This window comes from Cebus imitator, unplaced genomic scaffold (assembly GCF_001604975.1).
Source record: "Cebus imitator isolate Cc_AM_T3 unplaced genomic scaffold, Cebus_imitator-1.0 Scaffold73, whole genome shotgun sequence".
Lineage (NCBI taxonomy): Eukaryota > Metazoa > Chordata > Mammalia > Primates > Cebidae > Cebus > Cebus imitator.
In genome coordinates, this window is record NW_016107388.1 from 3,069,336 (window position 1) to 3,091,289 (window position 21,954).

Below are 21,954 nucleotides of genomic sequence, written 5' to 3' on the forward strand. Positions count from 1 at the left end.
AGAAGATAGAGGAAAAAATGGGTTTGGTTTGATGCAGAAAACAGAGTCTACCTTACAGAAAAACCCTGATACCTGCCAAATGTGTCTTATCTCACCAAGAAGAAAGAGAGGGTAAGGGACTGGGGAACTGACCACCCTGGATCCCCCTCATGTTTTGGCCGAAAGTAAGCTAATAAAGAAGATTCTTTAACAGGCACTTTAAAAAACGAAGTAACAAGTATTAGTGAGGATGTGCAGAAACGAGAACCTCACATAACCTTAGTAGGAATGTAAAATGGTGCAGCCACTCCAGAAAACACTTTGTTCATGTCTTAAAAACAAATACAGATCAGCAATTCTACTCTTTAAGAATCTACCTAAGAGAAATGAAAATGTATATCCACACAAAGATTTGTACATAAATGCTCATAACAGCATTATGTATAATGGCCAAAAACTAGTAACTCAAATGCCCATTAACTGGTGAATGGATACACAAAATGTAGTGTATATGATGAAACAGCATTCAGCCATAAAAAGGAATAAAATACTCAGACATGGGTGAACCTTGAAAATGTAATGCTAAGTAAAAGAAGCTGGATTCAGAAAACCATATATTGTATGATTTCATGTATATGAAATGTCCAGAAAAGGCAAATCTATAGAGATAGAAGGTAGGTAACTGGTTGTCAGGGACTGGCTGTGTACTGGAAGTGGATACAACTGGGCATGGAAGAATCTTTTTAGCATAGTGGAAGTGTCTTCAAACCAGATTGTGGTAATTTCTGCACTACTCCATAAACCTAACTAAAAATCATTGAATTGTACTCTTAAATAAGTAAACTTAATGGTATGTGAATCACACCTCATTAGAGGGAGAACCAGCAAGAGAGGCTACGCATAGTATGCATAAGCATGCAGGCAAAGGAGAGATAGCATGAGCTCTGAGGTCAAAGGAAAAAAGGTTAGCTGAGTACGGACTATATAATGTCCTATGACAAAGAAAGAATGTAGAGGTCAAACGTGATGGCAGCAGATAGCTTAACTAATGCTTTTGAACAACAAGGCAACTGTAGGTTATGGCAGTAAGGTTCCTGCCTATCAACTGTTTTACCTTTAGGAATTAATGTCATAGCACCAAGGCCGTGGCATCCATAGTGCTGGAGACACTGGCAGTCTCCCCAGAGTCAGTCCTATCAACTAGGAAACTGGGCAAGAGACTAAAAGAAAGTCATTAGGAGGGATGAATCTACGTATTTTAGGTTTTGAAAGATACCTAGAATTTTTATATTATGAGTTATAAAAGAAAATGGAAATTAATATCTAAGTAAAAAAGAATCAGGATTCAGAATCCCTACCTGAATCACAAAGAGTCTGTCAGAATAACTTGCTTTTGTGGTTCTGATACTCAATTCAGTTATGGAAAGCAGAGGTAAAGTACCGGATGTGGGAGGCTGCTTTTTTTTGCATCCTATTTTTCAATGGAATTCCCTAAGAATGAAAAGACAGTACTGAGAGGAGAATCAATTCAGTACTGTATCTTTATGAAAACCCTTAGTTCAGGGAAAATATTTAACGAGAAGCAAGCAGGACATGAAGATTATCTTCAATTCGAAATTCAAAAACATGACTCAATGAAATGAGAAATCTTAGGAGTTGGAGTGATCTATTCTCCATTGTCTTGGATAGAAGTAAATTTACGAATAATTGCTTTAAGTGTGATTTAATAAGAAATTTTCTGAAGAAAACCCAATACAAAAATCAGCCATGCATAGCTAGTCAGGAAGAAGCTGAGGCGGGAGAATCACTGGAGCCCAGGAGGTCGAGGCTACAGTGAGCCAAGACCATTACACCACACTCCAGCCTGGGCAAGAGTGTGAGACCCCATCTAAAAATAAATGAATGAATTAATAATAATAATAAAAGAAAAATCTAACTCAGTATCACTGAATAACAAAAGCTCTATATAATTATTATAGCTCATCCTCTACATTTGTGTTTCTGGAGTGAAATGGAATTTCCCAATTCTTCCTTAACTGTGTTACCGAATCACAGATGCCCCGCTCTCCCTGCTTCGGCCAGGAATCCCCCAGGGTTTACTACTGAGTATGTACTCCAACAGGACCCACTGTCTATGGGGAGCACCTGTCATCCCCATCTTGTGAATGGAAGAGAATCATGGCTAAGCCATAGTGTTATAGTTTTTTGTTTTTAAGAAAGAAAGAACTTCTGTTAATAAGGTGGCTGTGAAGCAGTGGAACCAAATTCGATTCACTATACTCCGATAGTCACAGGGAGCATGTGAGCATCCTCCTCTGGATCCAGTCCTAAGTGATTTTTATGGATGGATATCTTCCCCTCTATGACATAAAACACACAGAAAACACGAACTAAAAAAAGAGGGCAGGGTAAAAAAGATAGTTTCCTCAGAAGCCTGGTGAACTTAAGATTTATCAGCTATAATCATAGTTTTACAGACTGTTGTTTTTGCTTCTCCTTCTTTAAAATAATCTTCCTCACCAATGGAATATTCCTAACTAAAGTAAGAAAAACTATATATTGGTTTTAACTAAGCAGGATCACACAAAGGTAAATCCTGGAATAGTTTGGAGGAGCCACTGCCATGTATGTAACTAAACCTCCATGACTCCCTAGAGCCTTGTAACAGGAGGAAACTGTGCACTGTAGGTCATTTACACAATGGTTTCTTTCCCCACACTGCCCATGACATGGACTGAAAGACATTCATGATACAATAAGTTTGACATCTGCCAACAGGTGCCATCTGGCCATAGAAATCTAATCTCTTGGAGCCTGGGAGCAGGCAATGAGTCTTAAGAAGGCAACCTCATTGCTGGCAAGATTGCAAATTATGATACACACCTCCTCCCACTCCAAGTTTGGCTAGATTGACCTCCCTCAGCACAAGCCAGCTGGTACATACTAGAGAAGTGGAAGACAGAGTAAACAGGCACTTTCAGCCTGGCCAAACATGGTATAAGGCTTGGACTCCAGCCCAGAGCTGCCAGAGCTGGTTAGGAAATGTACAAGGATAGCAATTCCCATTTTTTTAAAGCAGCAGCTCTCCCTACTCTCCCCTCTAGGTTTTGCAGACTGTCTCAAACCCCAGATATTCCTTTTTCAAAGAACCTAGTGATAGAAGTGACATACATCTGGAAGTTCCAACCGGTTAAGAAATTCCTGTCTCAGGACAGGGAAGAGCGCCAAATTTAAATGTAAGCTTCTAAATTTCTCTTTACTGATGAAAATTAATAATTTCCCTATCACTTTTGAGCAGTTCTTATACATCAGGAACTAACCCAGCTGCGGAATGAAAGGCTTCCATCCCCACTCTTTTAAATGCAACAGATGGGAAGTTCCATGACTAACAGAGTAAGGAGCTAGCTAGCGTATAGGGAGGAAATTTCAGACCTGAGTATACCTTAGAAGTCACATACTGTGACCACATAATTTATTGTCCAAACTCAGACACTTCGAGGAATGAAAGGACATTATTAATACTGATGCTAGAATAACAGAGATAAAGCAAGACTCCCTCAGCACACTGGAACAGGGAGTCACCCTACTAGAGGATATGTCATTCTCTATTTAAAATTCCTCAATGATTTCCCATCACTTTAGAATGAATTTTACACCACATTCTCATCCTTATTAACTTAGGCATGTACCTCAACTATAGTACCTATCAGACTAGATGAAGGTTGTTGATTCTCTTACGTCTTCTCACACCCCATGTCCCTAAATAATGCTCTACTTTAATGTATGTCTCACAGTAGCAGCCAGTGAATGTGACAGTTGATCTAAATGGCTTGGCAAACTTCATGGTTGGTCATCCGCCATCCAACATAATGTCTTACAGCAGATTTTCCTCCATCCATGCGTCTTTCACCTATACTTCGTATTACTCACTTGTCACTTCCTAGGTAACTGACTTTCAGGCAAGTTATTTAACCTCCCTGTGGCTTCGTTTACTTGCCCATCTAACAGGATTAATAATACTATGTACTTCAAGGGAGTATTAGGAACACTGAATGAGTTACCACACACACACTGCTTTAAACAATACCTAGCATTTAACACCCAGTAAGCACTTTGGGGGCAGAAATCTTAGTCCCTATGCACATGCCAGCAACAATGCCTGACAGAGAAAACACTTGAAAAGTATGCTGAAAGCTTAACGAGATATACTTCTTTCTTCTCCATTTTTTTCCAATCCCTTGCTTTGCCCCAACAGTGCCACATTTTATATATCCCACATATTCCTGTCTCTCTAACAAAAACCTGGCACAATGCTCTTAGATAACCATCAAACTTTATATGCCAGAAGACAGAACACTCTACCTAAAATAGATTAAATATTACTCCTGAGTTTCCTGCCTACTAGTTGCTTGATTTTAAGTACAGACCATGACTAACAGAGAATAGTTAGTTCCCACAGCTACTGAAAGTTGAGGACTACATGTGGGAACTATCAGGGTCAGGGCTGGGAATGAAAAAAGATAACTACTACCTTGTGTTTTCACATCTAAGTAAGGAAAATACCTACATTGAGTATACACATTCAAACATACACAAACTGTAAACAAAGTTACAAATCCTATAAATCATAAAACATAATACAAAATAGGCTTACTTTTAAAAATAGAATTTTACAAAAATAAAATTACCTAAAATTAAGCCCACCATTGTACTTAAATATCCGGTTCCACTTCCCAGGTTAAGAAAAGACAATCCTGGTTGAAGTTTCAATGCTTCCATAACTTCAGAATAAATGCAAGGTGCTGACAAGTGGATGTTTCCATGCTTCCAGGCTAAGTCTTTGTAAGCATTGTCTCTGTAGCCTTCCAAATAGTAATCGCCACGATCAATCGCTCTGAAGGCTTGCTCCACTCTTTCAGTACGGATATACTGAGCTTCTTTTAAATTATCAATTAAGTCATCATTATCTTCCCCAGCACTCACAGCTCCTCCCATGATAGTATTCAAATCAAATCATAAATTTAAAAATGAAATAAAATTAGTAGAAATGGCTTCCAATATTGCACTTGATTTCCAAAAATAAATTAATCCTGGAAGGGAAGAACAAAAATAAACAGGTTTAAATTAATGCTCAAAAGCAAAATAACTCCAGTTTATTAAATGTATGTCATTATAATTAACTATCATTTCTCATGGAAATATTCTGCTCCAGGCATAGTGTTAAACTCCTTAACTATATTATTTTATTTAATTCTTATAGTAACCACAAAAGGTAACTTATATGATCTCATCTGTACAGATGGGAAAACTGGAACACAAAGAAGTCAAGTCAGTCACCTAGTACCATGAGGCTCATTACAGTGGCCACTAGTCACACATGGTTACCTCGACCTAAATTAATGAAAATTAAATACAATTTAAAATTCCATTAGTCAACCTACCTATATTTTCCATATTTTAAGTACTTTATAGCTACTTGCAGCTAGTGGCTACCATTCTAGACAGTGCTGCTCTGGAGAGTGACACTGCCAGGAATTGCTCTCAGGTCTTTAGAGTCAGAAACCATGCTGTTTTTTTGTTTTATTGTTTTGTTTTTTGTTTCGTTTAAGACGGAGTCTCACTCTGTCACCCAGGCTACTGTGCAGTGGCACGATCTTGGCTCATCCCCTCCCGGGCTTAAGTATTCTTTCCACCTCAGCCTCCCAAGTAGCTGGGATTACAGGCCCATGCCACCACGCTCAGCTAAATTTTGTATTTTTTTTTGTAGAGCTGGAGTTTCACCATTTTGCCCAAGGTAGTCTCAAACTCCTGAGCTCAAGAGATCAGTCCACCTTGACCTCCCAAAGTGCTGGGATTACAGGAGTCAGCCACCACACCTGACCTCCATTCCTTCAATCACTGAGCCACATTGGCTTCTTTATAGTATAGTAATTCTAGTTTAATTTAAAAAATTAGTTTATTTTAAATTCCTGAACTTAAAAACCTCTACCAATTCAAAAATGCACTACATAAATTTAAAATGTTAACACAAAGAATAACATATTACTCAATCACTGAACATAAAATACAAAATAAACAAACCCAGACTCACGTTTATTAATGTACTCATGTGTTATCTCTCTGTTTTGTTTGGTAAACTTTGTTGTGATAGAAACCACAGGTTTCATCAATAACTTCAACAGTCCAAGCACTAGAACATGTTTAATACACACACACACACACACACACACACACACACACACACACTCTCACACACTGAACTTCTTTAACAGATTAAACTCAGCATCTGAATAGAAACGTTAAGTGCAACCTGAGGGAACTAAAAAAATTTCAAAACATAATACCGAATATACAATTTAAGCTTCATTCAACTAGCTAGTAAGTAAATTAATATATCAATTTCTAAATTAATAAATCAGTAGAAAAGTGTGAAATGAAATACCCATGGCCAGTAACAAGAGTTATGACAGTTAACTCTGGCAAGAATATCCTAACTCTTGACACTAGAGAAGCATATCAATCAGGGTCTCAAGTATTTCCACGGTCCTCAGACCCCTGGCACCACTGGGGCAGCTCTCCCAACAGGGCCTGTCATATTGTCTTTGTCTGTGTCCCCTTTGTCCTTTCCTACAATTGCCTTAAGAACTTTTGGAGTAGAGAAAACACTGTGAATTCACATTTAATTCATTCAAACTCACATATAAAAAGCTGGCTGGCTCTAGCACTTCCAATCCTCAAAAATATAAAAGTACAAGGGTTTACAGCACCCTTCTCCTCAATGAGTATATTTTGTAGAATGTAGTGCAATGGGAGATGTCAATTCACTATTCCTTCAACAGGTCTTAGCTGTGGCATCTCGACTTGCTGAGTCCAACTGCAGCATTTCAAGAATTTTTTTTTTTAATAACATGGCTTTTAAGCACAAGCCAACTTTTTCATCTGGCACTCAGTGAATCTCTTCCTAAGATGAAAGAAAAAATGGATATATTACAGTAGGAGATAGTCTCTGTCAGTATTCAGTGTGGCATTTGTCTATGGATTTCATAAGAATAATTCTGACTACACGGATATTTAGCAAATTGCTATACCGTAAATGCCACAATTTACTAGAAAAATTATTCCCTTTGAGTAGGCTCTGGGGCTTAAGAAGGATCTGACCCTTCTTAGATCCTTTTGAATTCCATTAAATGCAAAATTATCATAGCCAAACAATTATCCTAGCAAAACAATCAATCAAACATGGTCTTTACTGGACAGCTCACATTCTTAGTGAGAAAAAGGCTAGAGGAAGAATCAAATAAGTAAGAACTACCACCATTTACTAACAACCACTGTACTGAGTGTGTTATTTGTAGCTCATTAAAAATTACTATATGCCAGGCCAGGTATGGTGGCTCACACCAGTAATCCCAGCACTTTGGAAGGTCAAGGTGGGCGGATCACTTGAAGCCAGAAGTTCAAGACCAACTTGGCCAGCATGGCGGAATCCTGTCTCAACTAAACATACAAAAATTAGCCAGATGTGGTAGCTCATGTCTGAAATCCCAGCGCTTTAGAAGGTCAAGGCAGGTGGATCACTTGAGGTCAGGAGTTAAAGACCAGCCTGCCCAACATGGTGAAACCCTGTCTCTACTAAAAATACAAAAAAATTAGCTGGGTGTGGTGGCACACAGATGTAGTCCCAGCTACCCGGGAGGCTGAGCCAAGGAGAATCGCTTAAACTTGGGAGGCAGAGGTTGCAATGAGCAGAGACTGGGCAACAGAGATTTCCTCTCCAAAAAAAAAAAAAAAAAAAAAAGGTATTCAATCAAATGGCTGATGGCTGTATGGATTTTAAAAACAATGACTGAATGGCTTAGAAAAGCAAGATCCAACAATATGCTGCCTATGAAAGACTCACTTTAGCCTTAGAACACACATAGACTGAGAATAAAGGGATGAAAAATGATAATCCAAAGAGAGCAGGGATGACCATACTTCCATCACACAAAACAGATTTTAGGTCAAAACTGTAAAATGAGACAAAGAAGGACATAATTTTATGTTCTGTTGAAGAGAACAGAATAATTTTAAATATACATGCAGGCAATATTGGAGCACCTAAATATAAAAAGCAAATTTTAATAGTTCTGAATGATGAGATCGACTGCAATACAGTAATAGCAGAGGACTTCAATACTCCACACTCAACAATGGACAAATTATCCAGACAGAAACAGTGGACTTGAACAATGCTTTAGACTAAAGGGACCTAACAGGCATATATAGAAAATTCTATCCAACAGCAACTGAATACTCATTTCTCTCCAATGAACATGGAACATTTTCCAGGATATATTATATGTTTGTCTACAAAACAAGTCTTAATAACTTTGACTGAAATTACATCAAATAGCTTTTCTAATCATAATGGAATGAAACCAGAAACCAGTAACAGAAGGAATTTTGGGACATTCACAAACACCTAGAAATAAACAACATGCTCCTCAAAACCAGTTGGTCAAAGAAATTTAAAAATAAATAAAAATATCTTTAGACAAAGGAAAACAGACAACATATAACTTATAAGATGCATCAAAACAGTTCTAAAAGGGAAGTTTACAGCAATAAATGCCTATATCAAAAGAGAGTAAAGATCTCAAATAAATTCAAGAAACTAGAGAAAAAAGAACCAATTAAACCCCAAATTAGGAGAAGAAATGAAATAATAAAGATCCAGAACAAAAACAGATAAAACAGAGAATAGAAAGAAAATAGGAAAAAGATTAGTGAAGTTAAGAGTTGGTTCTTCAAAGATAAAATCAACAAATTTTTAGCAAACTAAGAAAAAAAGAAGGCTCTAACAATAAGTCAGAAACAAAAGAGGAAATATCACAACTCAGAAGATACCACAGAAGTACAAAGGATCATAAGACACTATGAACAATTATCCACCAACAAACTGGATAACCTAGAATAAATTCCTGGAAATGTACAGCCTACCAAAGTTGAATCAAGAAGGAAAAGAAAATATGAACAGACCAGTAACAAGCAAGAAGATTGAATCAATAATTAAGAAATCTCCCATCAAAGAAAAGCCCAGCACTAGATGCCTCAAGGTAAAATTATACCAAACATTTGAGGACCTAATACCAATTCCTTCTCAAACCCTTCCAAAAACTCAAACTGAAGAGAATAACTACAAAATCCATTTACAGAGCTAGACTGTATGGCTAGACTGAACCTTGTTACTGAAGCTAGACAAGGACATTACAAGTAAATAACAGGCTAATATCCCTGATGAACACATTTGGAAAAATCCTCAACAAAACACTAGCTAACCAAATTCATCAGAACATTAAAAGGATCATTCAAAACCAAGTGAGATTTACACCTGGGATACAATGATTGTTGAATACACACAAATCTATAAGGTGATATACCATATTAGCAGAATGAGGACAAAAACTCTACGATCATCTCAACAGATGCAGAAAAAGCAGTTCACAAAATTCAATATCCCTTCCTGATAAAAACTCTCAATAAATTAGACACAGAGGAAAGATACCTCAACATAATAAAGGCTATATATGAAAAGCCCACAACAAACATACTCGATGAAAAGTTGAAAGGTTTTCCTCTAAGATCAGGAATAAGAATATCTATTACCACTTCTATTCAACATAGAACAAAGTTCTAGCTGGAACAATTAGACAAGAAATAAAGGGCATCTAAATAGGAAAGCAAAAATTGAAAATACTTCTGTTAACTGATAACATATATATTAGAAAATTCTAAAGACCTACAAAAAACTGTTAGAACAAGTAAACAAAATCAGTAAAGCTGCAGGGTACAAAATCAACACACAAAAGTCAGTAGCATTTCTTTACACTAACAACAAACTATCTGAAAAAATAAATTAAGAAATCAATCCCATTCACGACAACATCAAAAAACATACCTAAAAGTAAACTTTAACCCAGGAGGTGAAAGATTTGTATATTAAACACTATAAAATATTGAAAGAAACTAGACAACACAAATAAATGGAGAGATGTCCCGTGTTCATGGAATCAAAGAAATAATAGTTAAAATGTCCATACTACCAAAAGTGGTTTACAGATTCAGCATAATCACATTAAAATTCCAATGATATTTTTCACAAAAATAGAAAACAATCCTAAAATTTGTATGTAATCATATACGCAAAAAGTAGAAAACCAGAGGTATCACATTATCTGACTTCAAAATTCATTACAAAGCTATAGTAATCAAAGCAGCATGGAACTGACATAAAAACAGACACAATGACCAAACAAAATAGATGGAGAGACCAGAAATAAACTCCACAAATTTATGGTCAATTGATTTTCAACCAAGATACCAAGAACACAAAATGAAGAAAGCACAGTCTCTTTAATAAGTGCTGCTGGGAAAACTGGATATCCACAAGCAGAAGAATAAAATTAAATCTTTATCTCACACCACATACAAAAATCAATTCAAAGCAATTTAAAGATTCTAAATATAAGACCTGAAACTGTATAACTATTAGAAGAAAACATAAGGGAATTGCTCCATTACATTGGTCTGGGCAAAGATTTCTTGGATATGACCCCAAAAGCACAGGCAACAAAAGCAAAAATAAATGTGATTGTATAAAACTAGAAAGCTTCTGTTCAGTAATGCTTTACTAATTGTTGACAAACAGTAAAGTGAGGTGATAACACATATTGGGAAAAAAAAAAAAAAAAAAAAAAAAAAAAAAAAAAAAAAAAAAAAAAAAAACACTGTAAACCAGACATCTGATAAGGGATTGCAAACCATACATCTGATAAGGGATTAAGATCCAAAATATGAAATGAACTCAACTGAATAGCAAGAAAACAAATACGCCAATCAAAAAACAAACCAAAGACCAAATAAACAATTCTCGAGATATATAAACAGCCAATGCATATGAAAAATGGTCATCACAGAAATGCAAATTAAAACCACAATGAGGTATCACTTTATACTTGTCAGAATGGCTATTATCAAAAAGACAAAAGATAACAAGTCTAGGCAAGGTTGTAGAGAAAAGAAAATTCTTGTGAACTGTTAGTGGAAATGTAAATACATATAGCTACCATGAAAAACAGTATGCCTCCTCAGAAAACTAAAAACAGAATTATCCTGTGATCCAGTAATACCACTTTTGAGTCTATATGCAAAAAAACTGAAATCAGTATGTCAAAGACATCTACATTCCCACGTTCACTACAGCACTGTTCACAATACCCAAGATATGCAAGCAAGTTGGGCATCCATCATCAGAGAAATGGGTAAAGAAAATGGTATATTATGTTTACGGTGTATAGAGATACACAGGTACATATATAATGGATTACCATTCAGCCTTTAAAAGGAGTTTAATTCTGTCATTTGCAACAACATGGATTAACCTGGAAGACATTATACTAAGTGAGATAAGACAGTCATAGAAAGACAAACACCACATGATCTCCCTCATATGTGAAGCCTAAAATGGTTGAACTAATAGAAATAAAGAGTAGAATGTTGATTACCAGAGGCTACGGCAGGAGGGTAGGTGGGGAAAGGAGAAATGCTGATCAAAAGGCACAAAGTTTCCCCTAGACAGAAGAAATATGCTTTAGTAATCTGTCCAGAATGGTGACTATAATAAATCATAATGCACTGTATTATCTCGAAATTGCTGAAACAGTAAATTTTCAATGTTTTCACCATACAAAATGACAGCTTTGTGAGGCAAATTTTTTAATTGGCCTGATTTAATCATTTCACACTGTAAACATATATCAAAAAATCATATTGTACCCCATAAATATACAATTATTATTGGCTAATTAAAAATTAAATAGAATTTTAAGGAAAAACCAAAACTACAGAATAAAGGGAATATAATTATATTACTTAGTATGAGGGGTGTGAAAGAATGACACACTGTTTACATAGTCAAAAAACTATAAGCATAATTGCTTATTTAGTTCCAATACTCATTAAATCACACTGGGAGGATGAGAAAGAAGAGGAAAAGAGGGGTATGGGAGCTAAAATCTCATCTATGAAGACAGGAAGTAAATGCTGCTCAAAGGTAATGAATAAAAAGGAAAAGCAGCATCTTAGTTAGCAATGTGTAGATTAAACAGCTAATGTGATAAGTTCCTGCTGGAATGTGAGCCTGAGGGTGAAAACAGGTGAAGCTAGGGACTGCTATGCTTTGGCATAAAGGCTTGTGGTATCTTTACTTTACAAATTGTGTTACCTGCATTATTTGAACAAAATTTACAAGTAAAGGTAAAATTAAAGGAGTTATAGAGAGCACATGATACAGTATAATAAAGCCACATGGAGAAGAATTTTCTAAGGAATAAATACATTTAATAAGACAGTCTAGAGCAGAAAAATAAAGATGCAGAAAAAGAAGATTATTACACAAATAATAATGTACACCACAGCAAAGAGTTTCACAGATAGAGCTCTTTTTACCACATACATTATTCGTGAATGTGGAAACTGAATTACTACAAATTACATTTTTATAATACTCACTCATTTGATTATAATGTGCCTTTTCAGAAAACATGAAAATAAAGTAAAATTTAAATCTTCATAATGCTAGCATTCAAAGAACCACTGTCATTATTAACTTTTAAGCAACCATATACTTGGTTTTTTTAAACACATACCTGGTATTATACTGTATACATTGTTCAGGACTTTCACTTAACAAACCTTAAGCATTTCCTAATGCCATAAGACATTCTTTCCAAATTGAGAAGTATAATATTTTAGCACATGGATACACCAGGATACAACCAATTCTCCCATTGGTAGACTACCGATAATCAATATAATCAATATTGGAATTGATTGTAATAGACGTACACTTGAGAAGCTTGTAAATCAAAGTCTGTAGTGAATATTGTGATAATAATAATCCTGTAACTTGAAATATACATTTTTTATGAAAGTAAAATAAACACTGATCAAAAGCCAGTGTGGCATTAGGTCATCAGTGACTGCCATTTGTTACTTCTAAGATAATCTCATCTCAATTATGGAAAAGTACCAAATATAGTCAAGAAACCAAGGTCTAGCCATGGTTCCATGGGTAACATTGCCGTACAGATCTGGCCAAATCCCCAGAATGTCATTTCCTCACCTGTGAAATAAAAAGGATATATTCCACAGCTCCTAAGGTCCCTCAATGCTCTGATTTCCATGTTATTTCAGCACTGGTCAAATCTGCACTTGAATATAATCAAGTTTTAGTTATCTAGTAATGGCTGCTCTCCATGTCTTGGCATTTCTGTCATTTTGGTCACAATTTTTACTGCCTCACTCCTGCCATTTTCTCTTCCACAAAGAACAAACAATTTTAGCAGTGTTTGAGTCCTGCACTAAACAATAAAAGCAAGGAATTTGAAAGAAGAAAAAGGTAAATGTAGAAAAAGATAAAGTGTCAGAACAGAATAAAAGACTGAACAACTTAAGCAGTTACACAGTTATGTCTGTTTGAGAAGGAAGTTGTCATGTTTACTCACAAAACACAACTTCACTCCTTGGTATTTTTCCTCTATTGTGTGTTGGGTAGGGGGTACATGGAAAATAAAGGGTACCTTCGCATATGCACACCTGAAACTATCTGCAAAGTGTTCCAAATGTTTCTTGCTATTATTCCAAAATTTAGAATTGTGACTTAAATCTATTTGGTTTTAGGAAAGAACTGTCAAAGGCCCCATACAATATTATGGTGTTTCTCAGGCAGCTTCGGGATGCCTTATGGAGGGTTAAGTACTGACAAGTTAAAGGAGGTGGGAAGCAGACTGATGGCAGACAGATGTTGCAAGGTGTGAGAACAAAATGAATGCTGACTCACTTTCTTTCCTCCTAGCACCCAGAGGGAAGCAGTCAACTGCTTCTTGCTGCTCCTTTCTCTGAAAAAGTGAGGACTAAGCTCACTTAACTCTAGAGGGAAGCTCACTTACCAGTGATCCAAAGGAAAACACACTAACTGTGGCCATGAACAAAGAATGCCCCTCACGTCCTCAAAGCTTGTCATGGGACTTATGGGCCAAGAATACTTTAAGCGCAGAGGCAATATACAGGGGAAAAATTTTTCTCAGTGATGGGGCTGATAAAGAGGTATAATTAAATACAAATAAAGAATTACGAAAGAAAATAAATGGCTAAACTAAGGTTCACTACTTACTTGCCAAAAGCCGCCAAGAACATCTACTTTACTCTATATTTGATGATGAATACAAGCCTTAAATTTTGTTTAGTAGTGTTAGCATACAGCAGCGATTTCCTGTGTGCCTACTACATAATGCAGCATTGTGCTCTAATTCTTCACCATATCCCTATGAAGACGCATGAGAGCAAATGGAAGCTTACAGCCCTTGAATAACTGAACCGCAGCGCAAATCCAGGCTGTGAAGCTATGAAACCCTCCTGACACAGAATAATTTGCTCAGACGCACCTGACTCATAATTCAAAACTAAACTTTTCATTAACTTTTAGCTGAAAACATGTTCAATTCAGCTCTGTCTCTTTCAATCTCCCATTTTTTTCCCTCCCTTTTAGTATTCTCAGCTTCAAAGGAAGAATGAAGCAGCCAGGGGGAGGGGGAGCATCTGATGTCATTTATTGGTCATGCACCCTCAGGCAAATTAATTAATGTGATCTCCAGTTTCCTTATCTATAAAATAAAAATAGGAATTACCATATCATAAATTTGTGATGATTAAATAGTACACATAATGTTCCTAACATATAGATGTCCAATAAATACCAACTTTCTTTCATTTCTGTGACAGAAGGGCACATTCTCAACTTTCATTTTTAAGCACAGAAGACTGGAAAGGGAAAACAAACCCTGCTTCTCAAATTCAGCAAAGCTTTCACCTACAGACCTCCTTAACAATGAACTAAGAGTAGAAATGGAAATCCTCAAGTTAGAGGTGTCTAAAAGAAAAAAGGCAAGGACTGTACCTACAGAAGAGCATGGAAGAATACATACATTTACACACAAGTTGACCACAAGAGAGAAGTTAAAGTGAAGAAAAGACAACACAGTATCTTCTGCCATGCTCTGGGCCATCAACTGTGCTGAAGGGCCTAAATTAAGAGTAGCTGCCCTTCCATGCTCACGGGGCATCTCAGAAGGAAGGATGAGTTTACCCAGGCTAAAGCAGCAGTCAGATACCGAACTTCTTTGGTTTAAGTACCATCTCACTAACTAACTTTTGCCCTGGCTAACACTTTTTCCTCTAATAGAGCATTTGTTACACAATTTAGCAAAAACTGTCTTGTAACGATTCCTTTGGTCCCATATATTTTCTGTCCAGACTGTAAACTCACTGAAGATAAAAATAACATCTTATATTTAATATATTTATCACAGTCGCATAGTCTTAGCAAACATCTAAGAAACAACTGTTGACTAAGTGTAAAACATTGTGAAAGTCAGTTCTAGTTTTCTACTTTGGAAAGTCATTTCAAATTTCAGTGTTCCCAATGGCTACAGCAAAGTCGAAGTACACGTTTTCTTCTATATTCTCCTATCTTCTTCTCCTACCCCTCCAATTCAATACTACAAATAAATTTTTTAAAAGAAGTTCTCCTGGAAGCATCCACATAATACATTTTGATACTTGGCAAGTTTTAAGATGTAGTTTCCAACATCCCCCACATCCTTTAAATTTTTATATTCCCATTGGCTGAAGAACAGTGTGAACGCCAAGAGAGAGAAACAGGAGACGGAAGTTCTGCGACAGTTTAGCGTATAATATTTGAAGTGATAAAATAATATATAAAACTTTAAAGGACAACATATGAGGCTCATTTAGCTGAAATTCTATTATTTTGAAAGTTATAGGACTTTATGGATCCTCAAAGTCTGTCCTCCTCTCCCTGTTACTCAAACACCTGAACACATGACCTTTTCAAACCTGTATTACTACACGTATCTCCCTAAACACAACTGCATATAACCAACATCCTATATATGCAAAGTTCCACATAACTTTGAGCAAACAAAATTAATCCTCAGGGAATAACAGCCTCAGATTTAAGGATTACTGCTTAGTATTATCTGGATTTTTCAAGAAACAGAAGTGCTACACTAACCATCCTTAATATTTATATATATATATAAAATTGTTAAGGAGATATAGATATAGATATAGATATAGATGTGTGTGTATATATATCTCCTTATGAGAGCTGAAGCCTAGAAAAAACCTTTAAAACAATAGTTGTTCACCTCTTCTAACTCAGGAAAAGTCTAAACAAAAATATGTTCACTAAGTGGCAACAGTTCGTAGGATGTACCAATATCAACAGGAAAGCACGATTAAAAAAAAAAAAATACACATTTTCAGCTCCTCCTGGGTCAGATTTTCACAGTGAGGCTTATTTTATTTGAAAAGATATAAATTTATAAAGAACAATATTCGAAGATAAGAATATTACAAGGCAAATATGCACAACTGGGGACTACTCATCACCACTTCAGATGATCTGTATCTGTTCCCTTCCATGCATATGCCATAAAATAAACCAAAACATGAGCTCATACCAAATATATTCTTTCTATATATTAATGTACTATGGAATGCAAAGGCTGGCCTTGTCACACTATATGATTTTATGTCATTATTTTTTCTGGCTTTGGTTTTTTCATCTGCAAAATAAAGTCATTACATCAAATAATCTCAATGACTCCTTTAAGCACTTTCAAAAAATCTAAGCTTATTTACTTATTTACAGACATACATACGTTAACTACAAAGTTTTTGGACTTATAAAATGGCATCTTTCCAAAGTACAAAATGCTCATTTTATCTATAGATGAACACTATTAAAAGCTGTATGAAACAAAATACTTAAAGTATTATTCATAAGTTTTCAAAGCACTTTAACATCAACTCATACAATTTCTTAAGTATCATAGGAATAGAGGCAGGATGGGTAGTATTACCTGAAGCATACAAACAAAAACAGACGGAGAAAGAGTAAATTACTTGTTCTGGATTTCCCATATAATAAAGAGATATTTCAATCTTTTCATACATCTTATGTACTACTAAGAATATTATCAGAAAGAAGAAAACACAGCCAAAAAAAAGTCTAAGACCCCTGAGAAATGCACACTTAAAAAAACAATATTATAGTTTAATTTCATTTACTGGAGCAAATAATTCTATCCCTACTTTTCCTAATGAACCTGAGAAAGTTTAAGCAGTTCTTGAAAATGTACTGTCATCATCAAATCATAGTAATGGTATAGGCTCTAAAGTGCTAGGAAGGTCCTTGATATAGCTTTAATATTGTCCCAACCCAAATCCCATGTTGAATGGTAATCCCCAATGCAGGCGGTGATTGGGCTGTGGGAGTGGATCCCTCATGTCTTGGTGCTGTCCTCATGATAGTGATGAATGGTAATCCCCAATGCAGGCGGTGATTGGGCTGTGGGAGTGGATCCCTCATGTCTTGGTGCTGCCCTCATGATAGTGAGTTCTCTTGAGATCCAGTTGTTTAAAAGTATAAGGCACCTCCTGCTACTCTCTCCTGCTCCTGCTTTGGCCATGTGACCCGAACTACTTGCTCCGGATTCACCTTCCAGCATGAGTAAAAGCTTCCTGAGGTCTCCCCCGAAGCCAAACAGATGTCAGCACCCCACTTCCTGTAAAATGTGCAGAACTATGAGCCAAGCAAACCTATTTTCTTTAAAGTTACCCAGTCTCATAAATCCTATTTCCTTAGAGCAACGCAAGAGGTGAACCTTAAAATGATTAATCTGTCATCAATGACTCAAAAAACTCACTTAACACCATCCAAGCTGAGTAACCAAAAAGCTTATGAAAGCTTTTTAAACTACAGTGTAGAACATCCTGCCCAGCTACATTTAACAACTTCTTCACCATAAAACAAGTAAGTTAAGACAGACACAGGCACACTGAGGAAAGAATTCCAAATAATGGTTTTAGGTCCCAGAGACAGTCTTTTCTCCAGAAAATTAGTCTCTTAAATGGTTAGTGTATTTTCAATAAAGTGTTTAAAAATTACTTTCAGGGGGAGGCAGCACCAAGATGGCCTAGAGGAGGCAACACCAGAATGCAGCTCCCAGCAAATGAGACGCAGAGAGCTAGAGGACTTCACGGTTCCAAGTGAGGTGCCGGGTTCCTTTCCCGGGACTGGGAGGATTCTGAAAACAGCCCAGGGTAGGAGCCAAAGCAGAGCGAGAGCCGCCCAAGGAGAATGAACCAAGACCGGGGAGGGCGCATCCCCACCTGGAACGTGCAGCCGACTCAGAGGGTCGGGGAACTTCACCCCCTCAGTCCTCCAATTGGGATCCTGTGCTTACCTCATCCCTCCTGCAACCCACGGTCCAAGAGAGTCCCACGAGACTGAGGCGTGCCGTGTTGTCAATCCAAATCTAAGTGACAGCTCCTGCCTGGTGCCACAAGCTGTCGTCAGGACCTGGTCGGAAGTTTGGACTAATGCCAGCAGCACGGAACAACTCATCCCACAGAAAGAGGCAGAGTTGAAAGCAGGGAAATTGGTCATAAGGCCTGACAGGTCCCACCCCGACAAAACTCAAACTGAAGCCTGCTCGCCAGAGAGCTTGGCAGCGAGCACACCAGTTTGACCTCAACCAGGAAGATGGAGCTCAAGGAAGGAGAGTCGCCATTGGGAAGGCGGGGCAAATTTCACCTGCAAACAAACCCTGGGGAAGACCACCCACCCAGCAACCTGACTGAATCCAAGGCAGCCCAGCAGCGTCTCTACAGGCCAAAAAGATATAGGCCCAACCACAACACAAAGGACGTCCACTCAGATTCCTCCTGAAATAACTAACTTCAAAGATCAAAGGGAGTTAAATCCATGCAGATGGGGAAAAAACAGCGAAAAAAGGATGAAACCTTCAAAGACCAGAACACCTTTTCCCCTCCCAAGGATCACAACTCCTCACCATCAAGGGAACAAAACTAGACAGAAAATGAGTGTGATGAATTGACAGAAGCAGGCTTCAGAAGGTGGACAATAACAAACTTCTCTTAGTTAAAAGACCATGTTCTAATCCAATGCAAAGAAACTAAGAACCCTGAAAAAATGTTAGACGAAATGCTAACTAGAATAACCAGCTTAGAGAAGAACAAAAATGACTTGATGGAGCTGAAAAACACAGCACAAGAACTTCACGAGGCATACACAAGTTTCAACAGCCAAATCGATCAAGCAGAAGAAAGGATATCAGAGATAGAAGATCAAATCAATGAAATAAAACTAGAAGGCAAGATTAGAGAAAAAAGTGAAAAGAAATAAACAAAGCCTCCAAGAACTATGGAATTATGTGAAAAGGCCTAATCTACGCTTGATCAGCATACCTGAATGTGACGGAGAGAATGAATCCAAGCTGGAAAACACTCTTCAGAATATTATCCAAGAGAACTTACCCAACCTACCAAGGCAGGCCAATATTCAAGTCCAGGAAATACACAGAACACCATAAAGATATTCCTCAAGAAGAGCGATCCCAAGGCACATAATCATAAGATTCACCAGGGTTGAAATGAAGGAAAAAATCCTAAGGGCAGCCAGGGAGAAAGGTCAAGTCACCCACAAAGGAAAGACCATCAGACCCACAGCGGGTATCTTGGCAGAAACTCTACAAGCAAGAAAGGAGTGGGGGGCCAATATTCAACACCCTTAAAGAAAAGAACTTTCAACACAGAATTTCACATCCAGCCAAACTAAGCTTCATAAGGGAAGGAGAAATAAAATCCTTTACAGACAAGCAATTGCTGAGAGATTTTGTCTCTACAAAACGTGCCTTACAAGAACTCCTAAAGGAAGTACTAAACATGGAAAGGAACAACCAGTACCAGCCCCACTGCAAAAATGTACCAAATGGTAAAGAACAATGATGCAATGAAGAAACAACATCAACTAATGGGCAAAACAACTAGCCAGAAACAAAATGACAGGATCAAATTCACACATAACAATATTAACGTTGAATGTAAATGGCCTAAATGCCCCAAGACACAGACTGGCAAACTGGATAAAAACTCAAGACCCAATGGTGTGCTGTATTCAGGAGACCCATCTCATGTGCAAAGACTCACACAGACTCAAAATAAAGGGATGGAAGATCTACCAAGCAAATGGAGAGGAAAAAAAAAAAGCAGGGGTAGCAATTCCAGTCTCTGATAAAATGGACTTTAAACCAACAAAGATCAAAAGAGACAAAGAAGGACACTACATAATGGTAAAAGGATCAATGTGACAAGAAGAGCTAACTATCCTAAATATATATGCATCCAATGCAGGAGCACCCAGATACATAAAGCAAGTTCTTAACAATCTACAAAGACACTTAGACTCCGGCACATTAATAGTGGGAGAATTTAACACTCCACTGACAACACTGGACAGATCAACAAGAAAGAAAGCCAACAAGGATATCCAGGACTTGAACTCAGACCTGGACCAAGCAAACCTAATAGACATTTACAGAACACTCCACCCCAAATCCACAGCATACACATTCTTCTCAGTACCACATCACGCTTACTCTAAAACTGACCACATAATTGGAAGTAAATCACTCCTCAGCAAATGCAAAAGAACGAAAATCGTAACAAACAGTCTCTCAGACCACAGTGCAATCAAATTAGAACTCAGGATTAAGAAAAGCACTCAAAACTGCATGATCACATGGAAACTGAACAACCTGATCCTGGATGATGAAAGGATAAACAATGAAGTAAAGGCAGAAATAAAAATGTTCTTTGAAACCAATGAGAATGAAGACACAATATACCAGAATCTATGGGAAACATTTAAAGCAATGTCTAGAGGGAAATTTATAGCAATAAATGCCCACATGAGAAACAAGGAAAGATCTAAAATCGACACCCTATAATCAAAATTGAAAGAGCTAGAGGAGAAAGATCAAAAAAACTCAAAAGCAAGCAGAAGACAGGAAATAACTAAGATCAGAGCAGAACTCAAGGAGACAGAGACACAGAAAAACCCTTCAAAAAAATTAATAAATCCAGGAGGTGGTTTTTTGAAAATATCAACAAAATAGACTGCTAGCTAGACTAATAAAAAAGAAAAGAGAGAAGAATCAAATAGATGCAATAAAAAATAATAAAGGGGAGATCACCACTGATTCCTCGGAAATACCATTAGAGATTACTACAAACAGCTCTATGCACATAAACCAGTAAATGTGGAAGAAATGGAAAAATTCCTGGACACTTGCAGACTCCCAAGACTAGCCAGGAAGCAGTTGAAACCCTGAATAGACCAATAATAAGGTCTAAAGTCAAGGCAGCAATTAGAAGTCTACCAAACAAAAAAAGTCCAGGTCCTGACAGGTTCACAGCCGAATTCTACCAGACGTACAAAGAGGAGCTGGTGCCATTCCTGTTGAAACTATTCCAAACAACACAAAAAGAGGGAATCCTCCCTAACTCTTTCTATGTGACCAATATCATCCTGATACCAAAACTTGGCAGAGACACAACTAAAAAAGAAAACTACAGGCCAATATCCATGATGAACATTGAGGCAAAAATTTTCAATAAAATACTGGCAAACCGAATCACACAGTACATCAAAAAGCTTATTCACCACGATCAAGTAGGCTTCATCCCGGGATGGCAAAGCTGGTTCAACATACACAAATCATACGCAAATCTGTAAATGTAATCCACCACATAAACAGAACCAAAGACAAAAACCACGATGATCTCAATAGATGCAGAGAAGGCCTTTGACAAAATTCAACAGCCCTTTATGCTAAAAACTCTCAATAAACTAGGTATAGATGAAGTGTATCTCAAAATAAAAAAAGCTATTTATGACAAACCCACAGCCAATATCATACTAAACAGGCAAAAATCAGAAGCATTCCCTTTAAAAACTGGCACTAGACAACAATGCCCTCTCTC

The 21,954-nt window shown here is 37.1% G+C and overlaps 1 protein-coding gene across 1 annotated transcript in view; it reads right to left on the minus strand.

Moving 5' to 3' along the window:
• PCMTD1 (protein-L-isoaspartate (D-aspartate) O-methyltransferase domain containing 1) overlaps nt 1–21,954 on the minus strand; it is an 85,818-nt gene that overhangs the window by 36,884 nt on the left and 26,980 nt on the right. The window contains exons 2-3 of the mRNA XM_017531767.2: nt 6,678–6,940; nt 4,668–5,069 (exon numbers count right to left, since the gene is read on the minus strand). Coding sequence (XP_017387256.1) covers nt 4,668–4,974 — 307 coding nt within the window. The 5' untranslated portion in view covers nt 4,975–5,069; nt 6,678–6,940. The remainder of the gene's footprint in view (nt 1–4,667; nt 5,070–6,677; nt 6,941–21,954) is intronic.